Source organism: Lepidochelys kempii, chromosome 3 (genome assembly GCF_965140285.1).
Source record: "Lepidochelys kempii isolate rLepKem1 chromosome 3, rLepKem1.hap1, whole genome shotgun sequence".
NCBI lineage: Eukaryota > Metazoa > Chordata > Testudines > Cheloniidae > Lepidochelys > Lepidochelys kempii.
Genome location: NC_136382.1, coordinates 66,152,157 through 66,164,406, shown reverse-complemented (window position 1 = coordinate 66,164,406; position 12,250 = coordinate 66,152,157). Strand labels below are relative to the sequence as shown.

Sequence of the window (12,250 nt, the reverse complement as noted above, 5' to 3'; positions counted from 1 at the left end):
AATTCATAATATCCTCCTGCTCCATGGAGACTGCTTAGATTTATAATCTTCCTTTCTTCGTGATGGATAAGAAGCAGATTACATTCTAAAATCAAGCAAGTGACTTTGGAGTTGAAAACTCTAAATTGGAGCGAAAGTCTCAAGGCAATGAGCTGAGACTTAAAAAATTGGGACAGAAAAATAGAAAGTCTGGGCCACAGCGCAAATGGACTAAGGGTGCTAGCAGAGATTGGTATTTTAGTTTTCCAAAGAGCTGAAAGGGGCATAAACAAAAGGGACCCAGGTTGAAGGGTGAAGAGGTGCTGTTCCTGCAGGGGTTCTTTCACTGATTGAGAGAGGATTAACTGGAAGTTCAAAAAGAGTTCTGAGTTCTGGATAATGCTTTCTTGAGCTCACTGCTGCTGCCTTTTCAGACCAAATGCATTAGAGCTGGAAAGTTCTGCTTGTATGTGCTAGGGAGTGCAAGACCTGAGTGAGAATTGAGGTGTGTTTAGCGGGTCGGTGGGGGGGGAGTTGTTTCTAAAGAAACTTTTTTTGCTCCCTACAAGGGAGCATTGCAGCATTTTCAAGGTGTTTGGAAGGGTGAGGGAGTAGCTTGTGGGGAGAAAAATCTGTATATAAGTTACAAACTTCATAACTTAATGATTTTTAGATGTAAAGCATAAGAAGTTAGTTGAAGAGAAAATATGCCACAGTTTAGTCAATTTGAATACTTTCTGCAGTTGTAGCATATGAGCACTGCTGGTTTCTCATTTTTTTTTTTTTTTTAAATCCACAGCAAGTTGGAATTGACAAAGGAGACATTCCTGATCTCACACAAGTAAGTTTCTAAGTTTTGTATAAACTGATGCAATACGGAAAGACACAGTAAGCTAAAACTGTATGAGGAAAAGTCAGATAATTGGCATGTACACTTATATGTACATTTCTTGAAACCCTTCTCAAATGCAAAAGGGAGGAATTTGCAAATTTTCAACCATTTTTGGCAGATTGATCTCTGCTGGTCGTTTAATCCCTAAAGACCAGTTTCATTTTCTGGGACTATTGTCTTACAGTTTGTAACTAAATAATGAAAAGACTGCCTATCTGTTCTCCCTTGTAGACATGCAGATTTATCCCACAAGGAGTGTGAGTACTGCATTTAAAAAATGGACAAAGGTGTCATCGCACCGAATTCGTGCTTTGACCTAGTTCATAATTTCACCTCTGGCAGAGTGTCTTGGTCCATAGATATAAAGAAGTTGCCATAATATGACCAAATAAGAGTATCTTAAACTTTAAAACGTGGTAAGGAGCTAAAACTAGAGGCATTCCATGATACTCAAACATGGATCCAACTCCTTACTTACGGCAACTACAAGTATTAATGTGGCATTCCTGTTTTTAACAAGAACCATAACCATCTTGGTTAATTTAATGTTTGCCTTAATGCACAGTAGTATGAACATTTTCATTAGTGAATGCAGAACAGTGTATTCAAATCAAATTATAACCTCTTGCATATCTCAATGCCTGCAAAATGGCACAGAAACTAAAAGCTCTTAATCAAACTGGAGAGCAATTGTATAAAAACCTAATGAATTTTAATAGAATATGTTCACTGCTTATAAATATATATTAAAAGCATCTAAATACTTGGTTCCCTACTATATTCCATAAATTGTTTCTTCTGATTGGAAAATATCCCTAGTGTCTTAAAGCTCAGAATTGAAATAAAGCTAAATAAAAGTTTGCATTTAACGTTTTGGCTTGAGTTGAGGAAAAATAACTGAAGCCCAAGGAATTCTTGAGGTTTTTATATAATCTAAAATACTGCATTTACAACAAATTTACTTTTCAAATAATTCAATTTCTATTTTAGCCTGTTAGAAGCAAAAATTGTATTACATTAAATGTTTCAAGTTTTCTTTTTTACAAAGTAATACCTTTGTGGTGTCACAGCTTCCAGGGTAGCTGCTGCACTACTGGCCCTTCTTGGGGTCTGCGTGCACTCCCATAGATGTCAGGCCTCAGATCTTTCTCTTCTAGGGTAGAATTCTGTAATTTTCCCACTTTTTTAGATCAGGACTTGTTACAACCCCTTGAATACCAACTATGATTACTTCAGCAGGCCCAACTGGGATCTGAATCCTGCTGTTGAGTTCTCTCCCAGAGCTGTGACTAGTAGTTAGTTCACAGGGACCACACAGTTTTCTCAAGCAGTATTGTTCAATATTACCAGTAGGAATAAAGCAGTTTGGGACATGGGGTACAAATAAGAGGCCTGACCACATGAATCTTACACTGCTTTTAGCTTAGCTGCTCCTGGCCTAGATTCTTAGGCCTAGGGTGACCAGATGTCCTGTTTTTATAGGGACAGTCCCATTTTTCGAACTTTTTCTTATATAGACACCTATTTTCCTGCCCCCTGCCCCCTCTAGTCCTGGTTTTTTCACAGTTGTTATCTGGTCACCTTACTTAGGCCCTGTTTAGAGAGAGGCTGCTTGCATACAGCTCTTACCTCTCCTCTAGTTTGTATCAGCCTCCTAGCATGCTGACCACTTCTCCCTCTTCCTTTCTGCCAGGACCACCTTCTAAAGTCTCTTATTTTGGGGGTCTCAGCCTTTTTGATCTCTGGTATGTCTGATGGCACCATTATTTTTTGTTAGCTGCTTTAAAGGTGTTTACCAGAAGCTCTTATCTTTCTTTCCTCCTCAGTTCTTTAACCCATTTATACTCCCCTTTGATTTAACTCTATGCACTATCATGCAGCTATACAAAATTGAACAGAGAAACAGTCTTGCATGATATTGATAAGATATTAGACACTTCCACACTTTGTCAAAGTGGATTATTAAATCTTTAGACTAAGGTTTTAACTTGGGCTATGGCTGTTACTAAGATCACAGGAAGCACCCAGAAATTGTTACACTGAAATTAATTCTTGGAGTACTTCTACATATTTGCCCTTACTGTGCTGCTAAGCTTCTGCAGCCTTCAGGAAACCAGTGCCCATTGGATTGAATGAGTAGCTTCTGTCACAGAACATTCCGAACCAGTACTAAAAGGGCAGCGTGTCATGTTTATATCTCAGACCCTGACTCACTAAGCACAGATGGTGCCAGTATTTCTTAATGTGAGCCCTTAAGTCAGGGTACCTGAGCGATCTTGGATCAGTATCTGGCTCCAAAGATGCCCAAGTCAAATAAACAGTCACCGAAAAATCAGGTACTAGCTCCTATCTAGTCTGTGTGGCATGGCAGGAGCAAACAATTCTGAGGCACTGAAGAAACTTGCATCTAGGCAAAGTCAGGTCTGGGCAGGAAACCTCAGGTTGGTACCAAAGGCGTCACCAGAGAGACTTGCATTTTGACAACAAATGTTCCAAAAGCAGTGTCTAAATTCCACTAGATGCAGATAATCAGTCCCCTAGCACAGTGGTTCTCAACCAGGGGTACATGTTTGAAATAAAATCTTTTTATTTATTTATTTGTTTGTTTCCAGTTTTACTGCAATTTTGGTTTGGAGGTTAGCCTTTTAAAAAATGTTTTTGTTTCATGTCAAATTAAATCCTTCATTTGACCTCAAGTGAAATTTTTGACTTTTTTTTGTTTGCCAAATACAAATCATGTGGGGGTCTATCTGAAATTTTTTAAATTTTTTGTTCAGCTGCTGAACAAAAGAAGCAGTTATTTCCGCAGCTCTAATTGAAATACCACTTATATTTTTATGTAAGGTGACATTACCTATGTATTTTTAAGGCTCTGTCCACTAGGTCTATAATTGTTTTAGTGGCATTCCTTAGTGGTGAAAATAATTTTCTCCCAAAATGTCCTATGTAGAAGATTTACATGTACACAGTGCTACTCTCTCAACTTGGCATCTAGGTTTGATGCTTTGCAGCCTCAAAGAAGGGAAATATAGTGGGTTTTAACTTTTCATAAATACTTCTGTTTGTTATTTCCCAACCATGTCTCTCTTGTTGGATTTTTGCTTCATATACATTTTAGTCTTTCTGGTTCAGCTTCAGGGAGTTGAAAGTTGATGTGGGAGTCTTAGTTGCTAGAAAATGTGAGGGATTTTTAATTTTAGTAGCCAGACAAAATAGATCAGTTATGCCTGTAGTGGAGAGAACAGGCTCGTGGCAGCCACCACCAAACTGAATAGAAGATTAGGCTGACTTGCTAACTTTAGAGCCATCTTCTGTGCCTAGTCATCTGTGCCAGAGATAATCCCCATAATGTGTCATAAAAACTTTTTAATAGCAAATGTTGCCAGCTGCATGCCATTAAGCTTCATATTTAACTAGTATGAGTTATTTCAAATGTTAGGGTATGTAAATAGATACAGAACTTTTCAAATCATTAAGACGGCTTGGAGTGTTGCACAACTTGGCCATGTTTGAATGTTAGCCCCTTCCCCTCTCACCTCTGTTACTTTTTCATGAAAAAATTAAGTTGTGAAACTAAATGTACTGTTTCCAATATCTTGTGTTGAGGTTCTTCAGTGTAAGTCTGTCAAGAAATCCTAATGTCAAATACATGTACACTGGAATACTAAAATTGCATAGTGAATAGTTTTAATAAAGACTTGGCTGCAAGAGGATTCTACTATGCAGTGCTACTGTACGTCAAATTTCTTGCCTAATAAAATGTATTAATTTCACATTGGTACCGGTGGTAGTTGTATCTTACAAAGTTGACTTTAGTTTGGCACTTGAAATAGTCTTCAGTAACTGCGTATGTGCATACTGGAAATAATAGCACTGACTTCAAGCAGGACAGATTTTTTTTTTTAAATTTTCGATGCACGTATTTATACTGAGATATTAAAGAAGTTATTTATGACAAATCTTAGGTATTGCTGACAAGAGTTCTGTTGATCTGAAAATCACTGATAATGAAAATTCCCCTTTTAAAGAATGTATCATTGATAAACTGGTAACCCTGATAAAATATTGCTGTTATTTACTGTTGTAGCTCTCAAAGGCTTCCTGTTCACTCACTGGGCTTATGGAAATCTACTTCTCTAGGCACTATTTTTATTCTGCAGTAGCTAAGGACACTGAAACTTGTTCTTGCTTTTTTTCCTTTTTATCCACAATGGTAACAGCAGCAGCATGCCTGGGTATTTTACTTGGCTATAAACTCTGGTTATTTAAAGTCTCAAAACACCTGAGGATCTTGCATTTTAAGAAAAATGAGTGAAGTATTAGATAAACTTCATTAGATTGAGATTTATTTCATTCTATAAAATATCTGAAATTGGAATTTTTGAATTGATTTTCTTCTGGTCCCTGAATCTTGGTTACCTGTCCTATATATTCATAAGTGGGTTTTTTTTTGGGGGGGGGTGTTTTTAAAGCAGACTATGTAGGTATTTCATGCTATTAACTGGAAAGTGTTCAGATTCTAAGCATAGCTTTTTATAATTAATCTGGACCACTTTTAAATTTACACTTTTTTCCTTTAGTGGAAAATACTAGCTGATAAATACAACTCTAACAATTGGCCTCAAATGGGAAAAATTGTCAGTGTTTTAGCTAAAAGCTAATTTAGACTGAATGTGTACAACACACCCAACTGATATGAACATAAATACCTGTGGATTTTTTTTTTGTAACTTTCACTTAACCTGTGGATGCCTGTGCTGTTGTCAATGTCAAACACATGATCTGGCTGCAAGCATGGTGAGCACATCAAGTACATAGGATTCAATACCTGTGTAGTAAAGAAAAAGATGGCTATAACTCTGCAAAGAATAAATGTTTCAAAATTGGCTTTTTTTAAATAATTGCTTTTTTGTCTTGATATTTCCAGCATGAAAATACATTTTTTTTCTTTACACAATGGAGTGGACTTAGGGTTATAGCATGAGCATGCAAACTGGTTATATATAGCTAGCAGAAGATTTAAATTGCCCTGATAACCTTAAGGTTCCCATCATTTAGTGTGGTTAAAGAAAAAAATGTGCACCTTTTTTTACATTCACTTTCTAGGCTCCCAGCAGTCTTATGGAGACCCTTGAACAACATCTAAACACGTTGGAAGGGAAAAAACCAGGGAACAGGTAAAATGATGCAATTACATGTGTAGAACTAGATTAAAAATTCATCAAGCGCAAAATGGAAGCCGCTCCAGGCCAGAGAGGCCACCCAGAATCCAGAGCTTCCCCTTTGCTTCTTATTGAAAGAAGAGATGGCTCTTGGTTCCACCTCGCTTCTCTCCTAGAGCAACACTTGGATACTAGCCATCTTTAATTCTTCAGGCTGTGTTGATTGCTGCAAAGAACTTAAATGTGGCAGCTCTGAAAGACTGCTGAAGAGAGAAAGTGGTCTGTGTATCACTGTTATCTCTGCTGGAACTTCCATGGAAGTAGGAGAAGCCTGGTGATGTGCGACTCCATTTGCCCACTGGGAGTACAGTAGCATGACACTGTGCTCATCCCAGTATTTGCTGTTCCTCTAATTTGTACTGGGTCTACTTCCCCATATTTGACTTTAAACGCTGCTTGAGATTTCATTTTTTTTCGCATCATTATGACCATACAAGCAATGCCTTTTTCAGCTATTTTAAGATTTCCCTGTGTTTGTCTGAAACAAGTATAACCTATGCAAATGTAATTCTGCTTTGTTTTGACACCAACTAATTAGACATAAATATTGAAGCCCTCACTTACGTCATTCATGATTCACTTTTCAGAACAGACTAATCATGTTGTTTAACTAGCATCATTGACTTCTCAGATGTTTTCTATTTACAAGAGCTGCCGAATGGAGTTCTTAATTTCACCAAAAAAAAAAAAAGTATATACACTGCAACATAATGGAATCCAGTTATCTTGTATTGCTTTTGAACAGTGATCATTTTGAGGAAGAATAAGTTGGTTCTTCTCCATTACTTTATTTGCTTTCTTTGTTCATATTTATAAAAATTCTGTTTGCTGGGCAGATTTGTCTAATTGTCTTGCAGCTTCTTATCTAGATATTTATCTTAACTGTTCTCTTTTTTTGAGAAAAAAGTTAAAGTGCACTTAACCTATGCATTCTTTCTCTTTCTGTATGTCTGTTCGCTGTGCAATTTAGTGAAGGGTAAGTTTGTATATATTCTTGTTTGCATGCATATTTAAATGCTCATATTATTGAGGAGATTGACTGATCAAATCTTGTCAGTTTCTATGATTAAGTTGTTTTTTCATGAGCTTTGTATATATTTGTGTTCACTGATATTTGCAACTGATCAAGGAATATTTGCTTCCTCTTGCACAAAGAGGAATATCTAATAGTGTATTTCAGAGCTAGTTGTCTTAACCACAAAATTTAAATACATGAAAAAGTATCTGGTCAATTTTACAACTGTGTATGTACCCTGAGGTTAAACTGGGTACAAAAAATTGACTATCAGATTAGTAAAAAAAGCTTAGCCTAGAAGTGAGAAAATTGACTCTTAACTATTTAAAGAGACAAGTGGATGAGGCAATATCTTTTTATTGGACCAGTTTTTGTTGGTGAAAGACACACACTCTCGAGCTTACACAGAGCTCTTCTACAGGTTTTTTTTACCCAGCTGAAGCTCTGAACAAAGAGTTAATGTCATGGTATGAAAGCAGCAATCAGTGAAACAATTACAATTACGACAATGCACCGCTACAAACTAGGGACCGAATGGCTCAGCAGCAGTTCTACGGAAAAGGACCTAGGGGTGTCAGTGGACGAGAAGCTGGATATGAGTCAGCAGTGTGCCCTTGTTGCCAAGAAGGCCAATGGCATTTGGGATGTATAAGTAGGGGCATAGCGAGCAGATCGAGGGACGTGATCGTCCCCCTCTATTCGACGTTGGTGAGGCCTCATCTGGAGTACTGTGCCCAGTTTTGGGCCCCACACTACAAGAAGGATGCGGATAAATTGGAGAGAGTCCAGCGAAGGGCAACAAAAATGATTAGGGGTCTGGAACACATGACTTACGAGTAGAGGCTGAGGGAACTGGGATTGTTTAGTCTGCAGAAGAGAAGAATGAGGGGGGACTTGATAGCTGCTTTCAACTACCTGAGAGGTGGTTCCAGAGAGGATGGTTCTAGACTATTCTCAGTGGTAGAAGAGGACAGGACAAGGAGTAATGGTCTCAAGTTGTAGTGGGGGAAGTTTAGGTTGGATATTAGGAAAAACTTTTTCACTAGGAGGGTCGTGAAACACTGGAATGCGTTACCTAGGGAGGTGGTAGAATCTCCTTCCTTAGAAGTTTTTAAGGTCAGGCTTGACAAAGCCCTGGCTGGGATGATTTAATTGGGGATGGGTCCTGCTTTGAGCAGGGGGTTGAACTAGATGACCTACTGAGGTCCCTTCCAACCCTGATATTCTATGATTCTACTCTTTTTATAATAAATAAACTATCTATGCACAGGAAATGCACAGCTTAACTCTGCCTAGTAGTGACAGCATGAGGTAGGAAAATGTATGAAAAAGCTCAAATATGTCTTTACCTGAGTTTAATCTAGGACCACAAACATTAAAATGCCTTAATTAAAACTGTATGGTTATTGCATGATGTCACCACAGGGCAGATTTTAGTATAGGTGTCCTAACTATGCATTGCCATATCTTTACATATTTGGGCTTCTTTTAAGTATAATCTTAGATATGAATTTCCTGGGTTTTTAATGTTTGTTTTTTTTATGTTAAATACAATAGCTCTGTAACAATTTTAATCCTTAAATCACTGATATGTATGCCTTAAATGCCACCTTCCCATAGAGCTATATATTTCAGATATAACTGACAGGAGCTAAGGCATAGCTGATCTTGGCTTTTGTAGCTTTCTGGGAGCTTAAAAATAAGAGATCTGACCCCCCTGAAGTGTCTTCCTGTTCCACAGTGATTCATATGCCAACCCTTCCCAGCCACTACAGGCTGGGGGAATGGCTGGGAAAGAGGTAAGGCCAGGCCACCACTTCACCCCAATAATCCCCAGCTTTACACGTCTGCCTTTGGCCCCATGAAGTTGCTGCCTTACTTACCATTCTTGTGTAAAGTACATCTGGTCTGGACTGTAAGACTTGGCCTAGGATGTCAAATGCCACAAACAGTACTAAACATAGGCATTAGTATTTCACATCTTAAAGCTTCTCTTTATTTCCTAAAATGGCAGACTTTGAGTTAAATTCTAGCATGTATTGATTTTGAAATGGCTTTTAGACAAGTCCAGCATACTTGTTTGTTTGTAATTATGGTTACATAATTTTTTAATGAGAATGTGGAAAACTATTTTAATACTATTCTGATGTTTCTTCAGCATGCTTTCCTAAAATGTACTTAACTTGAAAATCTTCATTACATTCTCTTTTCTTAGGTCTGGTGCTCCTTCTCCCTTGAGCAAGGTAAATATTAATAACTTATGTACTAAAGATTGATTGCGCTCAGTCAGCATGTGCTTTTAAACTACCCTTAGAGTTAAAAGTGCTTAAGAAAACTTCTTTATTTGGGTCTGTGTGGCTTTTCTTTTATAAAAAACAAAAAATACCTCTGCCCATCCCAAGCTCTAGGCAACCTACTGTCAGTTTTTAAAAAAAAAGGGGGGGGCGGGCAGGGGCACAAACAATTAAACCACTGTAAAAAAGGGATTAGAGACCTTCTCTTGAATTTTAAGCTGCTAATTTATGGTGGCTGAGAATACTTCATAGCACTTGAAAGAATGTTGAACTGCCTTGCCAGGAAATGGCAATCAAGTGCTATGTGAAGGCCTAACGGAAGTCCACACCTTCAACTTGGCCTTTCCCATTTCCCAGTGAGAAGCTGACTCTGGCATGTCAATTTCTCTTCCCTAATCCTTTTCTCTGGTGGTATATTTACTGTGAGGAGACTGCCCTTTTGAGTTCTCCTCTATTTGATTTGCTATCCCCTATTTGGCTGTTTTCAGATCACTGTTTTCCCCCCGCAAATGTCTCCATCGTTTTGTTATAGAAATTCTAATACCAAGCAGCATCCAGCCTTATCCAAATGAACTTAAAGGACATGGGCACTGCCTCTCTCTGAGGCCTGGTCACGTCAGCTCAGAGGACAGGGTCTCTGCAAATATTTGACATCAGTCTGTCAGTGCCCAGGAAGCATGACTCAAGTCATTCATTCATACACTGAAATCATTCTGTAGATCAAACTTGTATGCACTAAAGGCTTCCACAAAGACAGGGGATCAAATAGTCAACTCACTAGGAGTAAGGTGGCTGTTGTGAATTTTCAGTTGTGCAAAGTGTTTCAACAGCTTTTAATGCCTACTTCTTCCAAGGAATATAGAAGTAGTAATACCTACCTCTTGTATAGCCTTTTCATCTGTAGATCTCAAAGTGCTTTACAAAGGAGGTCAATATCCTCATCCCTATCTTACAGATGGGGAAACTTAGGCACAAAGAGGTAAAGTGACTTGGCTATCTGTAATGGGATATTAGATGGGGTGGGATCTGAGTTACCCAGGAAAGAATTTTCTGTAGCATCTGGCTGGTGAATCTTGCCCATATGCTCAGGGTTAGCTGATCGCCATATTTGGGGTTGGGAAAGAATTTTCCTCCAGGGCAGATTGGAAGAGGCCCTGGAGGTTTTTCGCCTTCCTCTGCAGCATGGGGCACGGGTCACTTGCTGGAGGATTCTCTGCTCCTTGAAGTCTTTAAACCACAATTTGAGAACTTTAATAGCTCAGACATAAGTGAGAGGTTTTTCGCAGGAGTGGTGGGTGAAATTCTGTTGCGTTGTGCAGAAGGTCAGACTAGATGATCATAATGGTGCCTTCTGACCTAAATATCTATGAATCTAGTATATTCAGCCAGGCCTAGAACTCAAGTCTTCTGACTCCTAGTCCAGAACTCTGTCCATTAGGCAACACCACCTCCATGTACTGACATTGTGCAAGTGTTCCAAGGGCAGACTTCAGGCCCAAAATCTCAGAGCAGGGCTCTGAGATAGGCTCCATACACCTGACAGCTGCAATGTATATGGTCACATTCTCACAACCCTGCTGCTCCAGAGACTGTGCCCCAAGGCAAGTCTGGCCACACCTAGATCTTCTGAAAAGTGGTGACTCCCTGAAATATTGCCACATATGGACTAAGAGTAAAATATCAAAGGATTGTTATTTGGCAGTGTTCCCAGACTTCCCTTGTATATCTTTGGGGAGATACCTGTCTTCCTTGGTCTGAGGAAAATCATAGAAGATTAGGGTTAGAAGAGACCTCACAAGGTCATCTAGTCCAACCCCCTGCTCAAAGCAGGACCAACACCAACTAAATCATCCCAGCCAGGGCTTTGTCACTCCAGGTCTTAAAAACCTCTAAAGATGGAGATTCCACCACCTCCCTAGGTAACCCATTACAATGCTTCACCACCCTCCTAGTGAAATAGTGTTTCCTAATATCCAACCTAGACCTCCCACACTGCAACTTGAGACCACTGCTCCTTATTCTGTTATCTGCCACCACTGAGAACATCCGAGCTCCATCCTCTTTGGAACCCCCCTTCAGGTAGTTGAAGGCTGCTATCAAACCCCCCCCTCACTCTTCTGCAGACTAAACAAGCCCAGTTTCCTCAGCCTCTCCTCATAAGTCATGTGCCCCAGCCCCCTAATCATTTCCGTTGCCCTCCGCTGGACTCTCTCCAATTTGTCCACATCCCTTCTGTAGTGGGGGCCCAAAACTGGATGCAATACTCCAGATGTGGCCTCACCAGTGCCTAATAGAGGAGAATAATCACTTCCCTCGATCTGCTGGCAATGTTCCTACTAATGCAGCCCCATATGCCGTTAGCCTTCTTGGCAACAAGTACACACTGTTGACTCTCATCCAGCTTCTCATCCACTGTAATCCCCAGGTCCTTTTCTGCAAAACTGCTGCTTAGCCAGTTGGTCCCCAACCTGTAGCAGTGCATGGGATTCTTGTCCTTGTTGAACCTCATCAGATTTCTTTTGGCCCAATCCTCCAATTTGTCTAGGTCGCTCTGGACCCTATCCCTACCCTCCAGCATATCTACCTCTTCCGCCCACTTCTACCCCCCAGCTTAGTGTCATCCACGAACTTGCTGAGGGTACAATCCATCCCATCATCCAGATCATTAATAAAGATGTTGAACAAAACCACCCCAGGACCGACCCTTAAGGCACTCTGCTTGATACCAGCTGCCAACTAGACATAGAGCTGTTGATCACTACCCTTTGAGCCTGAAAATCTAGCCATCTTTCTGTCCACCTTTATAGTCCATTCATCTAATCCATACTTTTTTAACTTGCTGGCAAGA

The 12,250-nt window shown here is 39.5% G+C and overlaps 1 protein-coding gene across 1 annotated transcript in view; it reads left to right on the top strand.

The window, feature by feature from the left end:
* The window catches only part of SNAP91 (synaptosome associated protein 91), a 142,652-nt gene that overhangs the window by 73,673 nt on the left and 56,729 nt on the right, over positions 1-12,250 (top strand). Inside the window, exons 9-12 of the mRNA XM_073336567.2 lie at positions 779-820; positions 5,978-6,048; positions 7,064-7,069; positions 9,324-9,351. Of these exons, the coding sequence (XP_073192668.2) occupies positions 779-820; positions 5,978-6,048; positions 7,064-7,069; positions 9,324-9,351 (147 nt within the window). The remainder of the gene's footprint in view (positions 1-778; positions 821-5,977; positions 6,049-7,063; positions 7,070-9,323; positions 9,352-12,250) is intronic.